The 22,687-nt window shown below is 39.4% G+C and overlaps 1 protein-coding gene across 4 annotated transcripts in view; it reads right to left on the bottom strand.

Annotated features, from left to right (window-relative positions):
- The window catches only part of plxna1a (plexin A1a), a 274,556-nt gene that overhangs the window by 129,359 nt on the left and 122,510 nt on the right, over positions 1–22,687 (bottom strand). For all 4 annotated transcript variants that reach the window (XM_055187468.2, XM_055187471.2, XM_055187470.2 and 1 more), the window contains exon 4: positions 919–1,050. In XM_055187468.2, the coding sequence (XP_055043443.1) occupies positions 919–1,050 (132 nt within the window). The remainder of the gene's footprint in view (positions 1–918; positions 1,051–22,687) is intronic.

Raw genomic sequence — 22,687 nt, 5'->3', positions numbered from 1 at the left:
CTGTTCCTTTAAAGATGAGAATAACGCATTGTGTACATAATATCTGTTTTAGATATAAGCCTGTTGGCTAATCGCTAAATTCTCATGTTGTAAGCATGTTTACACCAATATAGTGCAACACTTAAATATTGTATGAAAACAACTAACTATACATCTCCAGTTTGTATAGAACATCGACTTAACAATGTGTGATTGGCTTGATAACAAGCTATTTACGTGATAGTTTGTTGTATAAGTATTGTTAGAGGTAAACCCCCATATGAACCCCCAAAATTGTGTACAAATGTTATTTAGTTTAAAATAAATCTTACTTTTGTTGATTCCGGTCAATGTGCTAAAAAAAACCTGCATTGCTATAATTTCATTACAGTATATTATAGTTACGACTTAATTAATCATGCCAATTTAGTACTATTTCAAATAACTAATTTGATTTATATTGTTATAACCATGTTATAAGTTACTTATTATGAATGCATTATTGATGGCTTTAAGTAAAGTGAACGCATATGATACAGTTTTCCTAATGCAAATGTTAGGAAATCATGAAGATGTTATCTAAAATAGCCATGCTGTTAGTTACTTATAATGAGTCATAATGCTGTTATTAACCTCTATAAAAGCATTATTGAAATGTATACAGGTTTGTAACCCCTTGAGGATGAGTATGAGCTCATTTTTGGGAGAACTATCCCTTAAGTTCTGTGCGAAACACTTTCAACAGGAATTCAAGTACCAGGTGTTTTAAAAAACAGCATGTTTCTTTGGACTTTAACTTATTGTGTGTTTTCTTTTTAGTCTATGGGGATCCAGGTGCATGACCAAAGCAAACTGCTTGTCTGCAGGGTCCCTCAGAACATTCAGGCAAACAAAACATCCACCATCAAAGCCGAAATAGTATACTCCCTGAAGTCTTACCTCTTTATCTGTGAGTGTGTAGATATATTGGTGGTCCGGGCTGAAGAGCATGTCCCTTAAAATTGGGTTCCCTTCGCTCACCGCCACGTTCTCATAAAGCAGTGCAGGCTGGGCAATGGAGTTCACCAAGATCTGAAACACAATCAGAAAGTACATGGTTAATTATAGCATTGAAACTATTTACTACAAGGCACCAGCCTTTATGCACCGAGGCCAGATGTGTTATAAAATAGCAAATATGCAATGCTTTATGCAAGCTACAATAACATCTGCTTACATTTGCATGATTTATCAGTTAAACAGCTTTCTGTGTATTTTCATATTGCCTTCCACCTGCTCTGTAACTGGTCATTTATTGGTCATAAACTGGTCAAGATACATTACAACACCTAAAGCAGTCCAGTTCACCCTGACTAAGCTTGCTCTCCAAAACACAGTTTGGCCACCATAGTCTGGTAAAGCCTGGAAGACTTATGCGAGGCACGCAGAATAACAGATTGTAGTTTTTCATAGGAACAGATACACAATACACTGCTTATGATTTATAGAAACTGAGGCAGGTCCATTTGGACACTCAACCATCCACAAACTCGGTAGTTTCAGAAAACAATGATTTCCTTTGGGGCCACGGTCAGGCTTCATGTTCTCCATCATCAAAGCGGTCACTTTTACAATATACAATACGGATGTTTTGTTCATGAAATAAACTTTGCATGCAAGGTTATGGTGAGAGAGGCGTGTCTAATTTAGTAGAAAATCCACAATGATTAATTTCACTTAAGGCGGCTCAACACCCAAACGTAGGCTGTCAAAAATAACCGCAACTTTCTTTCCCAGTTCCGTCCTCCATACATAGCATCAGCCAAAACTGCAGCCCCTGGTCTTATTGATGTAGGGTCAGGGGAGCATGACCCCCGCATCCCTTTGTGTTTCAGGGCCTAATGATGTGCTCGGGTTCCGGTGCCGCGTCCTGCTGATTAATGATCGTCCCCTTCTCCGAGCCCCATGGGAGCGCATTACCTGGACCTCCTACACCACCCTACCGCTAATGAAGAGAGAGCCCGAAGTGCTGAAGTTCACCAGAGTAAACCACCAGAACTAGCCGACCCACTTACGAAACTTGGTCATAAAGGTTTAAATCACAGTTGCAGAAACTTTTGAGTCGCCCACATCTGGGACTAGACAGCTTGGCCTATTTGGGTCAAATCTTATCTAGAGAACTAAAATTACATCGACGATCATCTGAAAATAGAAGTGGCAGAAAACTTAATCAGCAGTTCTGTAACTAAAGCTGGGCCACATTTACAGAAGAAAACACAAACAGAAGACACATGAGTTATATTGTCCCCCGAGGTAGGCCCACATCAGCTGTTTATATGGTCTTACTTACTAATTTTACTTGTAAACTGAAATAAATAAGCGGCAATAAAGGATTTAAGGTTAAAGGTGCAATGTGCAACTTTTCAAAGGATCTCTTGACAAAAATGCAATATATTATACATAACTATATTATCAGTGTTGTATAAAGGCCTTACATAATGTACTGTATTGTTTTTATAACCTTCAGGTTTCCCACACCTTAGTTAACTTCAAATGCAATGACCTTTCAAGGACTTTCCAGGTCCAATACCCTCAAATTCAAGGACTAAATGTGGGGACACATTTCAAATGAGCGCAAGGTTACATCGTGTTACCTTTTAAGATACATTGTTACAGTTCCCTTTCAAGGGAACTCGCACTGCGTCACTGCGGTGACATTCTGGGGACGCCTCCCGGGGTGCATATGAATGTGTATATCAAATTTAAGCAATGGTAAAGCTTAACAACAAAGACAGGGTGACACGGGAGCCAGGAAGTATATCACTATCTGAAATATTGCCAAAGACGGCGTTACAAGGACGCAGGAATAATGGCAAGGGAGACGCACCGTCTCGTTCCCTTCTCAGGGAACAAAAGTTACATACATAACCCGAGACGTTTTCATGCGTCAAACACAACTATGCAAAAAGCATTTTAGTATGAATCAACATTCGCATACAGAAGATATAAGCATTTAAAGCGAACAATTTAGCACGTGTTCTTAAAAAGTTTTTCCAGAAAACTTCTTGCATAAAATAGATTCAAGCCCTTTCAATGACCTGTATCTATATATGTAGATTTTCAAAAACTTCCCAGGGCCTTGAATTTTCCCCCACAGATTCACAAACTTTCAAGGATTTCAAGGACCTGTGGGAACCATGAACCTTAGAATGAGACGTTTTTATACACCGTCCCCTTACATTGAAGTCGCCATTTCGCTCGTCATGACTCCCTAAATGGCAAACTTCTCTATAGAACGAGTTTTGTCACTATATGTTGTCTCAGACGATGACATGTTTAACCTGTGGTCGCTACCGTAGCTTCACTATGCACTTCGAAAGGGATGCACATTCTCGGAGCGATGCACCGAATTATTATTTGGCCGACAAATAGCAAAAAAAAAATGCTTTGCCATCAAAATAGCAACCAGGGCTGAGTGAGAGGTGCGCACGTTTCATTAATGCAGCAAACATGTTGGTGAAAGCATATAAAAGTGTCAGAAAAAGACGCAAAAACATACAGCACTACAAGTTACATTTAATATTTAAAATAAGCGTATATAAGCATACATGCATTGTTGCATAGCATATAAGCATCTTTGCAAGTTTCTTAAAGGGGGCATATCATTAAAATGTGACTTTTTTCATGTTTAAGTGCTATAATTGGGTCCCCAGTGCTTTTATCAACCTAGAAAATGTGAAAAAGATCAACCCAGTAACTTCGTTTTGGTAAACCACTCTTTTCAAGCATGTGAAAAATAGCTCATTGAAATTTGGCTCCCCTTGTGATGTCAGAAGGGGATAATACCGCCCCTTAATCTGCACTATCCAATCACAGCACTGACATTTAGTGCAGAGATCAGCTCATTTGCATTTAAAAGGACACGCCCAAAAACGGCACATTTTTGCTCACACCTACAAAGATGCAATTTTAACATGATATAATAAATTATCTATATAGTGTTTTGAGCTAAAACTTCATACTCAGGGGACACCAAAGATTAAGGCGGAGTAATGAATAGTGTATTTGCATTTTGTGCAAGGATAGAAGATGAGATTAATATCCGTTTAGCCAGGACTCATTTATGTGGCCCAATGTATGGACAGCTCGGCTATCTGATCAGAGAAAATGCATGAGGTGAGCAGAAGTAAAAGTGCTCTATAATGTCTGCTGGAATGTTAAAGAACTGTTCATTGTTAAATAATGTGAAATAAATATTGTAAAAAGGACATTCTGAAAATGTAACTTGTGCAATCCTGAAAATGGCAAAATAATTAGAAAAATAATAAAATATGTTTCGTATTAGGCCTTCAGCAGAGTGTTTCATTTTATTCAGCTTCGGCACAGAATTTTCCTTTCGGTGCATTCCTAGAGGTTGGTTGCAATTCACAATCTCATTGCTACATGCTGGTAAACATCTACACAGTGGACCTTTAACATAATTAAAAAGTAAAGTTACCTTTCAATTACGCTTAATGGTGCAACGCCAAAATACTTATCGTAAATATTTAGCGTGCATGTCCTCAGTACCAGCTCACAACTACATTACGCTAAGTTGTATCCTGGTGCAGCCGGCCTCGGTGGATGATGGAGGATGATAAGATTGCATGGCAGTTTGGGATTTTGAGTCTGTTGTCTGTCTTCCTCTCCATCACTTTATTAAGCATTACTCCCACAGGACACGGCTCATTATGAAGTAGTGGCAGATAACAGCTCAAGGACACTCTTTATGGAAACACTGCCAGCTAACGCTGAAGTTCCTGCAGTGGGCAGAGAGAGAGGAACCCATCTTTTCCTGCATCTGTGCAGCTTAGTAGAAAATGTGTGATGGGGAGATAGTGTACCTGCATGAAACAGGAATACTAATAATGTAAACATACTGGCCACTGCTATGATGTGCTTTAAAGTCCAACTGCATACAGCGGTAACGTCGCAAAGCAGACTTTTAACTATTAACATAATGCAAACTTGGGTACATTTATGCATATGGAAGACGCTTTAACTGCATACAAGCTACACAATTATGTGTGTTCCTAAGAAGCGAACCCACAACCGTTGATGCAATGCCCGACTATCTGAGCAACAGAGACAACAGGACATGGGTTATCTTACACAGCTTCCCTACAGAATGAAACAACTGATCTTTAAGGGTTAGCAAAACCTTGCGCGGTTAGACATAATCGTCCAATGACTTTTCACACAGCAGATTCTCGGTCGTTCTCTGAACAGGAAAGACCATGAGAAGCCACAGAATCTACATCGTCTCATGAAAGCATCAAGAGAGATGCGGTTAAAAGGTGAAAAAACAAAAACAAATCCAGTTCTCCCGACAGACTGGTGCTGAATCCCAACACACTTAAATAACATGATGGTAATGCTGCTGTCCCTGCGGTAGATACCAAGTTAGTACTGCTGAATCACTTCCTGTATGGGCAAATAACAACACTACAGCTCATATGTTTGCCAAACAGTCCTACAGTTCCTTCAGCTTATAGGGACACTCCACTTTTTTGAAAATATGCTCATTTTTCAGCACCCCTGGAGATAAACATTTAATTCTTACCGTTTTGGAATCTATTCAGCTGATCTCTGGGTCTGGCGCTAGCACTTTTAGCATAGCTTAGCATAATCCATTGAATCTGATTAGACCATTAGCATTGCGCTAAAAATAACAAAAGTGTTTCGATATTTTTCCTATTTAAAACTTGACTCTTCTGTAGTTACATCGTGTACTATGACAGACAGAAAATTAAAAGTTGTGATTTTCTAGGCAGATATGGCTTGGAACTATACACTGATTCTGGCGTAATAATCAAGGACTTTGCTGCCGTAACATGGCTGCAGGAGGCGCAATGATATTACCCTAATGCCTGAAAATAGTCCCCTGGTATTGAAAGATACTAAGGAGACTATTTTCGGCTGCTGTGTAATATCATCGGTTTTAAATAGGAAAATATCGAAACTCTTTGGTTATTTTTGAGCGCGATGCAATGGTCTAATCAGATTCAATGGATTATGCTAAGCTATGTTAAAAGTGGTAGCGCCAGCGCAGAAGATCGGCTGAATGGATTCATAAACGGTAAAAATAAATTTTTACCTCTAAGGGAGCTGGAAAATTAGCATATTTTCAAAAAAAGTGGACTGTCCCTTTAAAACTACGTCTGCCATTGCTCAACCAAACAGGTACTTCAGACCCAAACGTTTCGAAATAGGCAATCTAGTTGTCTACTATTTGTTTAAAGGAATACTTCTCCCTAAAATTAAGTCATCTTGTGTGTATTTGATTTTCTTCTTACAGCCATACACGGTTTAAGTTACATTAATTAATATCCTTGTCTTTTTTAGTTTTATAATGGCTTTGGATAGTGCCCCATTTCTAAAGCTCCAGAAAGCACATCCATCTATCAAAAACTAATATATACAGTTATTAAATGAACTCTGAGGTGAAGCGATGGGTTTATGTGAAGTTGGGTCAGAGGTCAACCTTTCGCCTTAACCTCAACTCTTTTGTAAACATGCGAACAGCCGTAAAGGGTAAAGGTGTATAAATTGAAAAAAAGTTTGCTTACAAAAACCAATCACTTCAACTAAGAAGACATTTAATAACTGTATTGATTAGTTATTGATGGATGCGTTTCCTGTAATGGGGCACTATTCAATGCCATTATAATGCTAAAAAGAGCCAAGATATTATTTAAAGGGGCCATGGCACAAGACTTTTTTAAGATCTCAAATAAATTTTTGGTCTCCCCAGAGCACATATGTGAAGTTTTAGCTCAAAATACCCCACAGATAATTTATTATAGCATGTAAAAATTGCCACTTTGTAGGTGTGTGCAAAAATGTGCCATTTTGGGTGTGTCCTTTTAAATGCAAATGAGCGGTTTGTTGCAATTGAAACTCAATTGTGCTGTGAATTATTTTTCTCTGCACTAAATGGCAGTGGTGTGATTGGATAGTGCAGATTAAGGAGTAGTATTATTATAATAAGAGCTCCTTATGACATCATAAGGAGAGCCAAATTTCAACAACCTATTTTCTCACGTGCTTGTAGAGAATGGTTTACCAAAACGAAGTTACTGGGTTGATCTTTTTCACATTTTCTAGGTTCATAGAAGCACATGAGACCCAATTATAGCACCTAAACATGTAAATAGTCAGATTTTCATGCCATGGCCCCTTTAATATAACTCGAATTGTGTTTGGCTGAAAGTAGAAAGTCATACACACCTAAGATGGCTTGATATGAGATAATTTCTATTTTGGGATGAACTATTCCTTTAATAAAAACTACTTTTACTTTGAAAATAAGTCTAATTTTCTAATACAGTGTTTATTTCTTTAACATCAGTACATTTTGTTTTACTGCAATGACAGATTTTTAAGTTTGTTTTCTACTCCCGTTAAAAGAATTAAATATCTGCCAGTGCAGTAAGAAAAAATACACTTTATTTTAGTTATATCTCTAACAACATGTCGAAATATCTTTAGTGTTGCTTCTGAACGTATCTCATTTCTTAGGATTTAAAAATGCATTTACTCGAAAACAAGACAAAGTCATTCATTAAGAAGATGATTTCTGACGTGCTAGACGCTGACACATCAACACTTTACACTTTCTGGAAAGTCAAACCTACAAATAGCTTACAGTACTTTATTACCTAAACGCATTAAGCTGGGAAAAAAGAAAGCATTTTAATCTTGAAAAACGTGCATGCTCCATAAACTAAATCATTCATACAAAAACAAACATTAGGCTCATACAGTCTTGTCAGATGAATGTGATCCATGATTGCACCTCACATTATCTTCATATGTTTATGGTTCCCTTATGATAAGTCATGCCAGGACCGACAGGACCGTCTCTCGCCTCCTGCGGCGGCTGTCCTCACTGCAGGTTGTGTATAATGAACGCGTTGGGTAATAACCTGAAATGGGAACCTATAAATTAAGAAGGAGAGCCCTGCAGTCTTTCTTAATGCCGGCTCTATGGATGAACAATAATTAAGGTGGACCAGGGTTCATTGAAGGGTCACCTCTGTTGACTCGAGAGCAAATTGAAACAGGCCTGGCCTTTTCAATCTTGCAGACGTCTTTGTAAAGCACATCTGAATTTGCGTGTGACCTTATGACATCATCAGGGTCAATAGTGAGAGCATTGATAAACTACAGTACATTAAAGAGCTGTGAGGTTATGTGTAAAACTTTGCATACAAAACTTTGAAATTCAATACGATGATTTCGTAATGACAGGAGCTATGTCACGAAACCCTTGCGCTCGTATGCCGGAGTCAACTCTCGACGTTTGAAAATCATTTTACTCCGGCCTGGATGGGGAGAGGAGACATTTGGCTAATTAAATCAAACAGGAGGGCACTTTCCAGATGAGCCCGAAACCAATTTCATTAGTGCCCTCTCAGCCACGGATAATGTGCGGACCATGAGGTCGCTATCGGACGTTTCGCGTCTTGACATCAACGCGCCGGAGTATGATCAATAATGCGAGCCGAGCTGAAATGCAAGACATGGCATGCTGGGATTTCCACATTGCGTGGGCTTTCTTTATCTCCTCCTGCTGATGGCGTCAATAGAGCTTGACCTCCAGACAAAAAATTCCCAACAGGTTCATATTCATTTGGCCGTTCTGATGCAATTAAAAGCTTTGAAATGAGAGAACAAAACGTCGTTATATCTCGCTTCAAAAATCCAGGACAAAGTGCAGTGCGGTACAAGATCCTGTCACGGTCAGGGTATCCAAATCCTAATTTTCTCTACAAACAGTGTTTTTTGTACTTATCGAAGGCCTTGAGGGTCAGACTCGCTCAGTGTGAGCATCTCCAGTCTCTTTGACCCTTTTCTGGAGGGCATCCAACGCTTCCCATGGCACCTGCTGACTTCACAAGTCTGCGTCTTGCCGGAGAACCTGGTACACAAAAACTCATTGGGCCTGATCAGCGTGACAGATTACTCTGTGAAATTAATCATCTTTCTCTGCCGTGCTGCTGCTCTCACAATAGGAAGTCGGCCAAAAGCGGGCGTGGACAGAAAGTCCCAGCGGGCGTGATGATGGCACTGTACCGCGCAGCACCCCGGGTCCTGATGCCTGCTCCCTGGTGTGCTCCGTCATTAACAAGACAGAGAAACAGTAACGGGGCTGGTCTTTGCACGCTCGAAGGGCTTGAATAAACCAGCGCCACGATCCAGCTGGAGACGTCTCGGATCAATGTCGCATCTGTTCGTTTTCTGTGTGGTAGCGCGTGGCATCGTATCTCAGTGACTAACTGATAAGGAGAAAGACATGGAGCGATAGAAGGGGGGAAATAATAAAGCAAGAGAGGGAGTCGACGCTCGTTCCCCGGAGAGCGGTAGGCACGTCTCAACCTCCACCCTTTTTAATCTTTCAGGCTCTCCATGGGTAAAGCATCTCCTATGCCACTCACCCCCGCTGTTGCTACAAGCTCCACTTGCATGCTCTTGACATAACTAGGTCTCCCTGTGAATAATAAACCAGCCGCCAGATTCCTGCCTTTGATATGCAGCCCTTGAAGTAAAGATCTGCATGCGATTGAGCACAATCACTGGCTAATTAATGAGATGGAAGGCCCACGCTGGGCCGAAACGCTCCTGCCACTGTCCGTCCCAGCCGGTCCCCAGAGAAGAACCAAGCCAAGCCTGTAAGGAACCTGGGGAACACCCCGGGGATGAGCAGAATCGGCTTACGCAACGAAGACAGCATCAAGTAAAAATAAGCTCTCTTGGATACAGAATTGGGAAATAAGATGCATATGGCAAAGTAAGGGTACCACATTGTGTATAAAGGCTTTCACAAGGAGGTTAAAGGGACATTCCACTTTTTTTGTAAATATACTAATTTTCCAGCTTCCCTAAAGCTAAACATTTGATTTTTACCGATTTGAAATACATTCAGTTGATCTCCGGGTCTGGCGATACCATAGCTTAGAACAATCCATTGTATCCGATTAGACCATTAGCATTGCGCATAAAAAAATAACCAAATAGTTTTGATATTATTCCTATTTAAAACTTGACTCTTCTGTAGTTACATTGTGTACTAAGACCGACAAAAAATTAAAAGTTGCGATTTTCTAGGCAGATATGACTAGGAACTATACTCTGATTCTGGCATAATAACCAAGGACTTTGCTGGTGTAACATGGCTGCAGGAGGCGCAATGATTTTACGCAGCAGCCGAAAATAGTCCCCTTAGTAACTTTCAATGGCAGGGGACTATTTTCGGGTAGTGCATAATATCACTACGCCCCAGTAGATATCACTACGGTCTTAGTACAAGATGTAACTACAGAAGGGTCAAGGTTTAAATAAAAAAAATATCGAAACTCTTCCGTTATTTTTTTGCGCGATGCTAATGGTCTAATCAGATTCAATGGATTGTGCTAAGCTATGCTAAAAGTGGCAGCGCCAGATGCAAAATTCATTCCTTCTTTATGCTTTGTGCCAGACATGCAAAAAAAACGTGTTAATCATCACAATATTTAATAAAATAGGCTATATATGCCTACTTAGACAAGATGTCGGACTAAAAAAATAGTCAAAGTTTAATGACAAACTCTTTTTTTGCTCTCCTGTGTCATCCTGGGAGTTCCCCTCGGTTCTAATGACGATAGTTACTGCTGTCTCAACCTGAATGGTAATATTTCTTTGATTTGTTTTGTGACGGTCCTAAAAAATACAATGTTATGGTGCTTGGAACCCTTTTCATTTATTATTTGGCTGTTTTCGAGCTGAAATAGACTATTGGTGCTTGGCGACATTTGGAAAATCCTGGCATGGATTCAAAAAGGATGATGACATAACCTAGAGGCGCTGTCACCTATTGTCACCGGAGGAAAAGTGCTCACAGTAATACCCAATTCCTAATTTTACTGTTGTTTGCACTATTGTGTGGCAGCGCTTTTACTTCAATTATCTTCATTTTAGGCCATTTTTATGGCCGTTTGATGACCATTCATCATGGTGGGATGAATTTTGTTCCCACCGGGGATAAAAAAGAATTCATCAGAGGCAATTCATTTACAAAGTGGGAATATTGTCAAATCTTACTGGTATTGGTATATCTCATGGGTACCACCACCCAACAGGCCTCGACTCCTATAAACAAGACTTCCTGTGAGTAAGTCAATATCATCCGTGCTATGACCTTTTGTTCAAAATCATCATACCCTTCTTAATAACCAAATCATTTTCCCCACCAGATGTTTTTACACAGAGACTGAGGCTAATTAAAAGCAGCTCAACTGTCCCGCTATGCTAATCCTCTTCCGGGTGGATCAGTAGATGCAAAAACAAAACTTGTGTATTAGAGGCTGCAGGTCAAAATCTAAAAGCCACGGAGAGACATAACACTTTCGTCGAGGGAGAACTTTGTTGTGCGGCACAGACAAAATATACTCATCGGCCCAGATGGGCTTTGCGGGGAAAACAAGCGTACCTCGTGGGTATTAAGAAGCAGGCTGGCTCAGAACGCAAACGCTCGCTGGTGAAGGGAGTAGACGGGCCAATCAAAGAGGTCTCTAGACGGTTGCCCTAAAGCTCCTGTTTTCACAACCCCAGTCATAAACGTTTTCATTATGACAGTGCGCGCGATAGATAGCAGCTCGGGCCCATTCTGACTCGCTAGCCCACCGGTTCCTTCCACTTCCCCTGCAATATCTGATTTGGCCCCGGGTTCGGAGGCTCCTCGGAGCATTGCGAAGAATTTCATTTCTATTTTCCTAGCTGCCGCCGTTCCGCCTTCCGCCCGCACTATCTTTCTCTCTCAGACCTCTCTCCTTCAGGTCCTCTTGACACAACAGACACACACCGGCAGTCAAGCAAGACAGACTGCTCGGTTAAAACTAGCCGGAAAAAATGAGAGTTTGCCCTGCAGTGAGTATGAAAGCAACTCCTAAGTCATCTCCATTTGTCACAAGCCTCGCGCCGAAACCGCCGGGCCACTTCTCATACACTCGAACCGCTGACAAGAATGAACTGCGGACGAAAATACAGAATAAATGGGAGCCTATGAAGCTTAGCATAGCGCTGCAAAACCAATAGTCATTAGAGCAGCCCACAGCGATTATTGCTTTAACTACAGATTGCGCCCGCCTATACATCATCTGAGAATACTAAATGGGGGCTTCCAAAACAGCTCATTTGTGAGCCCAAATGCCACCACAGCTTCATCAATTGCATTATTAAGGATGAAAAGTGATGTTGCGGGGTGTTCTCAGGGTTCATTGCAGATGATGGTACATGACTGGCTCTCCGAATTTCATCTTAAATTAGATTTGATTCAACTTGTCTTCATGTAGCTCAACTGGTAGACTGGAATTAGCCGCGCAAAAGGTCATGGGTTCAATCCCATTCCAGGGATTATACCGTGTGATGCACCTGTGAGTCCCTTTGGATAGAAAATGCATCACAGTTTCTCAGCATGTCTGTATTTAAAGTAGGGCTGTCAAAAGATTAATCACGATTAATCGCATACAAAATAAACGTTTGTGTAAGATATGTGTGTGTGCATTGAGTGAAAGTATATGAATACATACATACATGTATAAATGTAAGAAAATTTTTATTTATCTAAATCTGTCTGTCTGTCTGTCTGTCCGTCCGTCCGTCCGTCCGTCCGTCCGTCCGTCCGTCCGTCCGTCCGTCTGTCTGTCTGTCTGTCTGCCTGTCTGTCTGCCTGTCTGTCTGTCTGTCTGCCTGTCTATATCTATATATCTATATGTCTTTCTCTCGCTCTCTCTCTCGCTCTCTCGCTCTATATATATAACAACAAAAACAAGCAGCTTTCGTGGTCCTCACGTAACTTCCGGTAAAGTCCGCTAAGAATAAAAAACAACAAATTATTTTAAATTTTAGTTTATTTATATAACCAGCAAACACCGTTTTCTACATGGTATTTGTTCAATAGTTCAGTTTAGCAACTAGTCAGACCATTAAAAAACTGAAACCGGAAGTAAAGTTCTGACCAGACGCGCATTGCGTCACCGCACGAGCCTCCGATGAGACCGTCTATATATAAATATAAAAAATATCAAAACGTATACACGCATATACATACATATATGCATATACATATATGCATAGTATTATAAAAAGTATCATACAAATATATTTTGTGTGCATTATGTGTAAGTATATGAATACACATACATACATACATACATACATACATACATACATACATACATACATGCATACATACAGACAGACATACAGATATACACACACACACACACACACACACACACGCGCACACACACACACACACACACACACACACACACACACACACACACACACACACACACACACACACACACACACACACACACACACACACACACGCACACACAAAACACACGTAAATGTAATTATACATACATGCATGTGTGTGTATTTATAAATACAAAATAATTACAAACAATGCACACACACATATATTATGCAAAAACAAACTTTTATTTTGTAAGCGATTCATCACATTCAAAGACAATCCAGTCTCTCTTACACAGAGCAGTGAATGTGTCACGAACAGATGCTCATTTATGGGTGAACACCCCCACGATTGCACACACACCGAAAAATCTAACAAAAAAAAAACTCTCTGAAATATGGGTCAGCGCTGCAAACAGAGCATGTCAAAGCCCGTTTTGGGATACTAACAACAGTGCAGTCAGGGGGAGCCTGGCGCTTAGAAGCGCTCGCAAAATATTTGGCCAAACTCTATTTCACCTTTAAGGGTGACGGCATAAGTCACACGGTAGGCAGCAAACGCTGCTCTTTAACACGGCTCTGTAATCTTCAATAGCTCCTCTCAGCGCACGTCAACGAAATGCCAGCCGCAACAATGGATTGAGCCAATAATACTGACAAAGCCAAACAAATACTCCCTTCATAACGATGTGAGTGCACTTGACACTTCAAAGCAAAGAAAGAGAGTGGCATTCTCCGAATCTCACCCCGGCAAGACAATCTGACATACCTGAGCACACACAAAACGAACATTACTTGGGGACAGGCACCACGGGGATGAGCTAGCCGCCAGCGCTGGAGAGAGTTGCGAGATACAATCTGCAGAGGGTGAACCGGGTCAAAATAATCCCAGTGAAGCCATCTTGGTGGAAGAGATCGGCCTGATGGTACATTAAACTGAAGGAAACTGTAAACATTATTAGGTAGGATGTGTACAGTATAAATGAATCTGAAAAATTGGTACTTATTCTTAGTTTTAAAACCAATAACATCAAACTGAATTGGGTGTGTTCATTGGCTATTCAAATCAAATTCAACTCATAAAAACAGGACAAAGCAGAATCGATTAGCGTTTAGGGTTCATAAAAGGGTAAAAAGCACTTTACTTGAAAGTGAATTGGGAGTAGAGAAAAAACAACAATACATTCCATTTACTTCTTGGAAAATTCCCATCCGGCTGGTCTTGAATTTTACCCTTTAGAAAATAAATATTTGTACAGGTCTTAAAAATTAATTATGCTTATACGTTTTTCATTCCTATACCTCTAAGTCATGCTAGGACACGCGTGTTCATCTAAAAAATCACAGTGAGTTAATTCAATCTGTTAAGGTCATAAACCGATTCGAGATTAAATGTTTACGTGCGTCCGTCTGCGCGTAGGTGGGCGAGCGCGTGTTGCCAATTAAGTCGCACTTCTGAAGTAAATGTCAATGCACATAGAAACACTTAACCTTCCAAGCAGACCCTCGGCGGAAACGAGCGCATTTCAAAGACGCTTATCCGTTTATAGCATTCCACTCAGCCGCACAGATTTTCCACACAAACATTATCAACATGGACATTCTGCGCCGCTGACCGATGCCAAATGGAATCTCGTGGACTCCGGAAGTGCCAGAAGGCCGTAAACAAGCATACGACACTACAAAGAGCCATCTCAGGAAACACCTACAATGCTAAATAATGTTAACGTAATGGATAGATTCCTTTCACATTTATCTATATATGTGAAGTCACATTTGGTGGTTTCTCAGTAACTTCAGGCAGAAAAGACAAAGAAAAGAAAGTAGATTAAGAATTAAGAGTCGTCCGCAACCTAGCATATTTGTTAATGTAGAAGCCACGCCTCCTTTTGGAGCTCCCGCCCAATTATTTTGTTCATGTCCCCATTTGGAGATCTTCAGGCTGCAGCTATATCCTTTAGGAGGTGTCACAAACTTCCGTATAACTTATGCTTCAAGACATACCCTGCAAAAACTAATTATGAGTAAAAGACTTAAAGGATTAGTCCATTTTCTTAAAAAAAATCCAGATAATTTACTCACCACCATGTCTTCCAAAATGTTGATGTCTTTCTTTGTTCAGTCGAAAAGAAATTATGTTTTTAGAGGAAAACATTCCAAGATTTTTCTCATTTTAATGGACTTTAATGGACCCCAACACTTTTTTGAATGCAGTTTGAATGCAGTTTGAATGCAGTTTAAAATTGCAGCTTCAAAGGACTCCAAACGATCCCAAACGAGGCACAAGGGTCCCATCCAGCGAAACGACTGTCAATCTTGGCAAGAAAAATACAAAATATGCACTTTCAAACCACAACTACTCGTCTTCCTCCGTTCGTGTGACGCGCCACCGAGACCTCACATAATTGCGTAATGACGCAGAAAGGTCACGTGTTACATATATGAAACGCACATTTGCAGACCGTTTTAAACAATAAACTAACACAAAGACATTAAATAGTATTATTCGACATTCAACAACGTCGGAAAGGTCCTCTTTCTCCACACTTTTAAACACTGGGGCGGAGTTTCGCATACGTCATCCGTGACCTCTTGACGTGATGATGTATTACATAAAGTCGCACTGGTGCGCACACGAACGGAGAAAGACGAGAAGTTGTGGTTTAAAAGTGCATATTTTTTTATTTTTCTTGCCAAAAATGACAATCGTTTCGCCAGATAAGACCCTTATGCCTCATTTGGGATCATTTAAAGTCCTTTGAAACTGCAATTTTCAACTGCATTCGAACAGTTAAGTGTTGGGGTCCATTAAAGTCCATTAAAATGAGAAAAATCCTGGAATGTTTTCCTTAAAAAACATAATTTCTTCTCAACTGAACAAAGAAAGGCATCAACATTTTGGATGACATGATGGTGGGTAAATTATCTGGATTTTTTTAAGAAAATGGACTAATCCTTTAATATGGCATGTACTCTGACTAAAGTCTATACCCACACCACAAAGACCACGGGCCTTTTAAACACTCAACATGGCAACACGCACATACCAAAAATCGTTACTGCATAAAAACGCACTTACGGCAGAATCAAATAATTCACAAACGCACAGCTCGTGTGCGCGCACATGAGAAGTATGCGGTGTCAGCAACTTGAAGCACATACACATGAACAGATACAGTAGACCTGATACACAGCAGAAACTCATGATCACACGCATCTATCACAATGCACTGACATAAAACACACACACACAAAAGAGATGAAACGCCTGCGACACACTCGTCTCCTATGGGCATTCACAAACTAGCTCGGCATATTGTTACACGACCTAGATTCAAGTTTGTTCACTCATTTTTTCTTCTCTCCGTCTCTCACATACAGCATAAATCACACAAGAACATAAGTGTGTATGAGTATACATATACACACATATATTTTTATGCATAGTACACACAGTAGGTATTTACACAGGAGACTATGCTAATTAGAGCGAAACTACCGGTTTTATTATTCAAGTGTTGGGTGACACGCAGTACTGTATACGGATAATTCCTGTCAGCATAATAAGAACTGTATGCGGTATATAACTGAACAGTTGTATAGAGAGCAGCAGAACAGTGGGGAGTTTTAGCAGGTGATCTACGAAGGTCCAAGAACAGAGTGCTATTTCTAAACACCACCTGCAGCCAAATGAGATATGAGACAAGTGAGAGGCAAATAAGACAATAAATCATAAGTTTAACAAAACCCTTACTCAACAATTTTCAGACAGGAATGAAACTTACAGTAATTATTTCTTAGGAACAGACTTGACGTGTGTAAATACTGAGCAGACATTTGCCACAATAGTTATCCTACTAAGAAACTAGTTTAGAGTACACTATTTGATGATTCAGCAAGGTTTAAAGTGGTTACTAAGTGGTCTGGCTGGGTAAATCACATACATGACAAGGACATTTTCAAAACATTAAACACTGTATATCTGTATGTATCTTTGTTTATCTATGTCTATTAATTTGTGTCTATCTGTCTTGTCTATATCTGTCTATGTCTTTGGGTCTATCTGTCTATGTCTATCTGTCTATGTCTATCTGTCTATGTCTATCTGTCTATGTCTACCAGTCTATGTCTACCTGTCTATGTCTACCTGTCTATGTCTACCTGTCTATGTCTACCTGTCTATGTTTACCTGTGTATGTCTACCTGTCTATTTCTACATGTCGACCTGCTTATGTTGACCTGCCTATGTTTATCTATATCTGTCTATCTATATTTGTCTATCTATAACTGTCTATGTCTACCTGCCAATGTCGACCTGCCTATGTCGACCTGCCTATGGGCACCTGCCTATGTCAACCTGCCTATGGGCACCTGCCTATGGGCACCTGCCTATGTCCACCTATATGTGTATCTATAACTTTTTATGTCTACCTGTCTATACGCAGACTTAGAAGGCAATTTGTGTCTACAGTATCTGTCTTGTCTATATCTGTCTATGTCTTTCGGTCTGTCTGTCTATATCTGTCTATGTCTGTCTATGTCTACCTGCCTATGTCGACCTGCCTATGTTTATCCATATCTGTCTATCTATAACTGTCTATGTCTACCTGTCTATGTCTACCTGTCTATGTCTACCTGCCAATGTCTGTCTGTCTATGTCTGTCTGTCTATGTCTGTCTGTCTATGTCTATATGTCTATGTCTATATGTCTACATGCATATGTTTATCTATATCTGTCTATCTACAACTGTCTATGTCTACCTGTCTATGTCTACCTGCCAATATCTACCTGACTATGTCGACCTGCCAATGTCGACCTGCCTATGTCGACCTGTCTATGTCTACATTTTGTGTCTATTTGTCTTGTCTATATCTGTCTATTTCTTTTGGTCTGTCTGTCTATATATGTCTATGTCTACCCATTTATGTCTACCCATTTATGTCTACCCGTCTATGTCTACCCATCTATGTCTACTTGCCTATGTCGCCTGCCTATGTCGGCCTGCCTATGTTTATCTATATCTGTCTATCTATACCTGTCTACGTCTACCTGCCAATGTGGACCTGCCAATATCGACCTGCGTATGTCGACCTGCCTATGTCGACCTATATCTGTCTATCTATAACTTTCTATGTCTACCTGTCTATACGCAGACTTAGAAGGCAATTTGTTTCTATCTGTCTTGTCTATATCTGTCTATGTCTTTCGGTCTGTCTGTCTATATCTGTCTATCTGTCTATGTCTATCCGTCTAAGTCTACCCGTCTATGTCTACTTGCCTATGTCGGAATGCCTATGTCGACCTATATCTGTCTATCTATAACTTTCTATGTCTACCTGTCTATGTCTACCTGCCAATGTCTACCTGCCAATGTCGACCTGCCAATGTCGACCTATATCTGTCTATCTTTAACTTTCTATGTCTACATGTCTATACGCAGACTTAGAAGGCAAGACACTGTCTTCGAAGGGTGCAGCATCTGAAGTACACAAAGCGGACTAAAATGAGACGGTCTAGCCTACGGGGGGAGATGCATCACCTGCTGTCTTCGCCCACTGCACATGTCAGCAGGACATAACAGCAGAGACATTTTAGACTTTTAAAAAAAATATGGAGAATTTATTTTATTTTATAACTTAAGTTAAACGCAACATGCACAGTTTTCAATATTAGCAATAATTCGAATTGGGATGCACCCTTTGTCTGTCTATATCTGTCTGTGTCTATTTGTTTATGTCTATATCAATTTGTCTATGTCTATCGGTCTATGTCTGTCTGTCTTTCTGTCTATGTCAGTCTATGTCTTTCTGTCCATGTCTGTCTATATATGTCTATGTCTATATGTCTACAGTATATATGTATATGCCTATATCATCACATCAACATACAATTCACAGAATACTACATATCATCTACGTGATAGGCAGCAACCTTCTTAGTCAACATCCTAACCAAATGAAACCTTATAGTAAATAAAATGACATTTTTGCTACTCAGCATCTGCATTACTTGACAACAGACGCAAACAGGGTTTGGTATTAGCACATTGCTAAGCTAGCCAATTACAATACAGAATGCAGCAGTAGCACAGCTGATTATAAAGACCAGAAACACAACAGTAGAGGTTACTTGAGCCTTGCTGACACTTCAAACTGTTTAAGACACAAATGGTCACTAATCCAGTGTGGCATTAATCCCTCAGCGTGCAGGTGCATGAGGTCAGGGGGGTCAGTGATGACTAACTTACAGTATGTACAGTGTCCTGCTGATCACGCTGACACACATACATGGCGTTAATGATGACAGAGAACCTCTAGTATATAGTTCACTACACAGAATGGGATCCAGTAATATCAATAGATCACCAGAATGGGATTTTGTAGTTCATAATTTTTGGAAACAAACTGATTCTGTTCTGCATCTGATTAAACACCCAATATACTGTATGCATCTTTTATCCAATGTACTGTAACTCTAGGCCTGTAAATTTAACTAAAATCTAATTGGATCACAATGCTATGAGGAGGCACAGGACGTCCCATATGCCAGTGGTGTTTGGGTGACATAAGATCACCCAACGTACCGCCAAATCCTGCCAACATAAAACATGTATTGTAAGATAAGAGTTGTTTAGACAGAGACAGAACAGTGGGGAGTTTTAGCAGGTGATTTAGGAAGGTCTAAGGAGGGAAGGCTTTTCTAAACACCATCTGCAGCAAGAAAAACTGATAAGGTGAAAAAAACTTCAACCTGATACGAAAGGAATTTCTTTTGAAAGGTTTACTCTTGCATGAGAGTACTGGAAGACCTTTATCGCTTAGAAAAACGAATGAAACATTATCCGTTTAAAATTCTAGTACAATTAAAGTAAACAGTACATGCATAAACTATTTCATACTTCTGTCAAACAAGCATGTGCTTTTCAGAAATTATTTATTTTTTGCACATAATTTATAGGCTATACATACCAGATGTGTGACCAAGTAAGTATTCTGCAAGGAAAAAAACAATTTAGATCATCATGAGTTATAGGACAGTCTATAGATGGGTTGCTCGGCGACGTCATCACTGCTTGCGCACGCAACTGAGAGGCAGAAAGAAGAGACGTGCATTGTGTTGTAGGCTAGTAGCGGTGTCTCTAACTCAAAATGCCAAGGAGTTGTTGCGTGGACAATAGTACCAACAGAGTCAGTGCTGGGTGCCTGATGTTAACATACCAGTATATACGACTATTACGCTACTAGCCTAACATTATAATTCATACATGGGTGATTCTCACGAAACCATTGAAACACCACGGCACTAATGATTTTAGCTTTAAAATGTGTAATATAGTAACATTAAAAAGCATCAGAATTAACACAATACTGTGTTCTACCTTGCACAATGTGTGATTTCAACATAAGAATTTATAATTGTAAATTTGATCATTTTCTGCTGAAATTCTCATTACCGCAATGTGTCCGGCTGTGTTTGAACATGCGTTATGTTGTAATTTAATCAAATTAACACAAAAATATTAAGGAAAAAAATAAATGGACGTTTTGCTAGACTACTTTAGATGACAGAAAAAATATTTACTGAATATTCATGTATAATAAAAATGAAGAAAAATTAGGAGTGTCCATGCCTGATGTTCTCATCCTCCGCAACACTTTTTGAGAACAGTTTAAGCACACATACAGAATTTTAATAAAGTTTGATTTTGAGTGCCAAGCACATGGACCAGTTACTTCAAGATGGCTACCAGGTAAGATCATTTTTTTACAGTTAATTTGAAATATTGTCTTGTCAGAATGCTTACACGACATTTATCATTACCGCAACAGATGCTTATTAAATGTTAATTTAATTACTAGAAGCATAATACTTTGATTTTAAATGCATGTGCAGAATCTCCAAATTATGTTCTTTCAGGTTTGTCATATAATTTTGAAAATGAAAAACAGATCCAACTAAAATCAAGCTTTATTTATATACAAACAAACAATAAAGAACGCTTCAATAATTAAGGTTGTTGCAGTAGCGCCGGACCAGCTCACCAATCGGGCTTTCTGCCTCCTTGATGCACACCGGCCACCCGTTTATATTGATCTTTAAACCAGTGCCGATTCAAAAAAAGTGCTAATGACGCTTTCTGAACAATGTACTATTGAAACCTGAAGAGGAGACAAGTATCCAGGTGTAATGGCTCCTTTCCAACCTACTCCTAATCTACTGTCTACATAGGATGCTCCCTTGTAAAGCAGCACTATTGGTTGATATTCACTATTAAAATAACTACCACAGTTTCATTGTAGTAGTCATGGTTAGTAGCCTTATTTTTTTAGGTTTAACTACACAGAATTCATGCTAAATTAATGTATTTCATAAAATGTCATAAAACTGGGGGCCCCCTGGCACCATCACGCAGCCCCCCTGTTTGAAAACCACTGCCGTAGAAGGTTCCAAGGGACCCCAGAACCTTTTTATTAAAATCTTTTTGATATAAAAAATATTTAGCTAACATAGTCTAAATGTTTCTTTAAACCAAATATGTATAGATGGATATATGAAGAGTTTGGTTTCAAAACGCATTAAACGGCATTTAAAAAAAAAGTTACCCACCAAAATAATTATTGTATCAGGTCATTATTAAAAAGTAAATTCTTAATTTTACACAAAATCCGTGTTATTCTGTCATATTTTCTCCCTTTTTTCCAAAACGCAATAAACGCCAGTCTTCCTTCTCTGCAGAATGCAATTAATCCACTCAACAAATCACAGCGCACCATTCCACGCATTGTAAACAACGCAGCGCTTTGAATACACACAGAACCTAGTTTTCCTCATCTACTTTGTACTTCGTGATCAACAAACAAACAAAAACAAAATAATACTTTGATGGCATTGATAAACCTGTGGTGGTTTTCTGTGGCGGGAAAAAAACGTATGCCACTCGGGCGACGGAAAAATGCCGGCTGTTGCTTGTTCTCGCGACAGCATCAAGCTTCTGTCATGCTAACACATTGACCCCAGAGGGTCTTATGAAAAACTTTCCGTTATTTTACTCAAAGTCAACGAAAATCAAGCAGGACCAAAACATTTTACAGATGATCGCTATCAAAAAAGTTCAGCGACGATGTCCCAATGACAGCAGCAATGACAGTGTAATTAATATGACAAAGTAAGTGTTTTGATTAATGCCATTAATGTTTATATTTTTTATCAGTATATACCACTACTCAACTAAATTAATATAACATGGCAAAGATGAATGCACATTTATATATTGATTCAATAGATTTATAGCATTTTGAAAAAAACTTGCCATGAATTTATTGCATTTTGTGGAAAAAAATAATCAGTTTTTATAATAAATCTTTGAAAATCAAATTATGTATTTGAACTTTTAATGTTTTTATAACCTAAAGATGCTATGTGAAAGTTTGTAACAGAAAATAG

Source organism: Misgurnus anguillicaudatus, chromosome 13 (genome assembly GCF_027580225.2).
Source record: "Misgurnus anguillicaudatus chromosome 13, ASM2758022v2, whole genome shotgun sequence".
NCBI lineage: Eukaryota > Metazoa > Chordata > Actinopteri > Cypriniformes > Cobitidae > Misgurnus > Misgurnus anguillicaudatus.
Note: the sequence above shows the minus strand (reverse complement) of the source record. Positions and strands in the feature narration are given on the sequence as shown.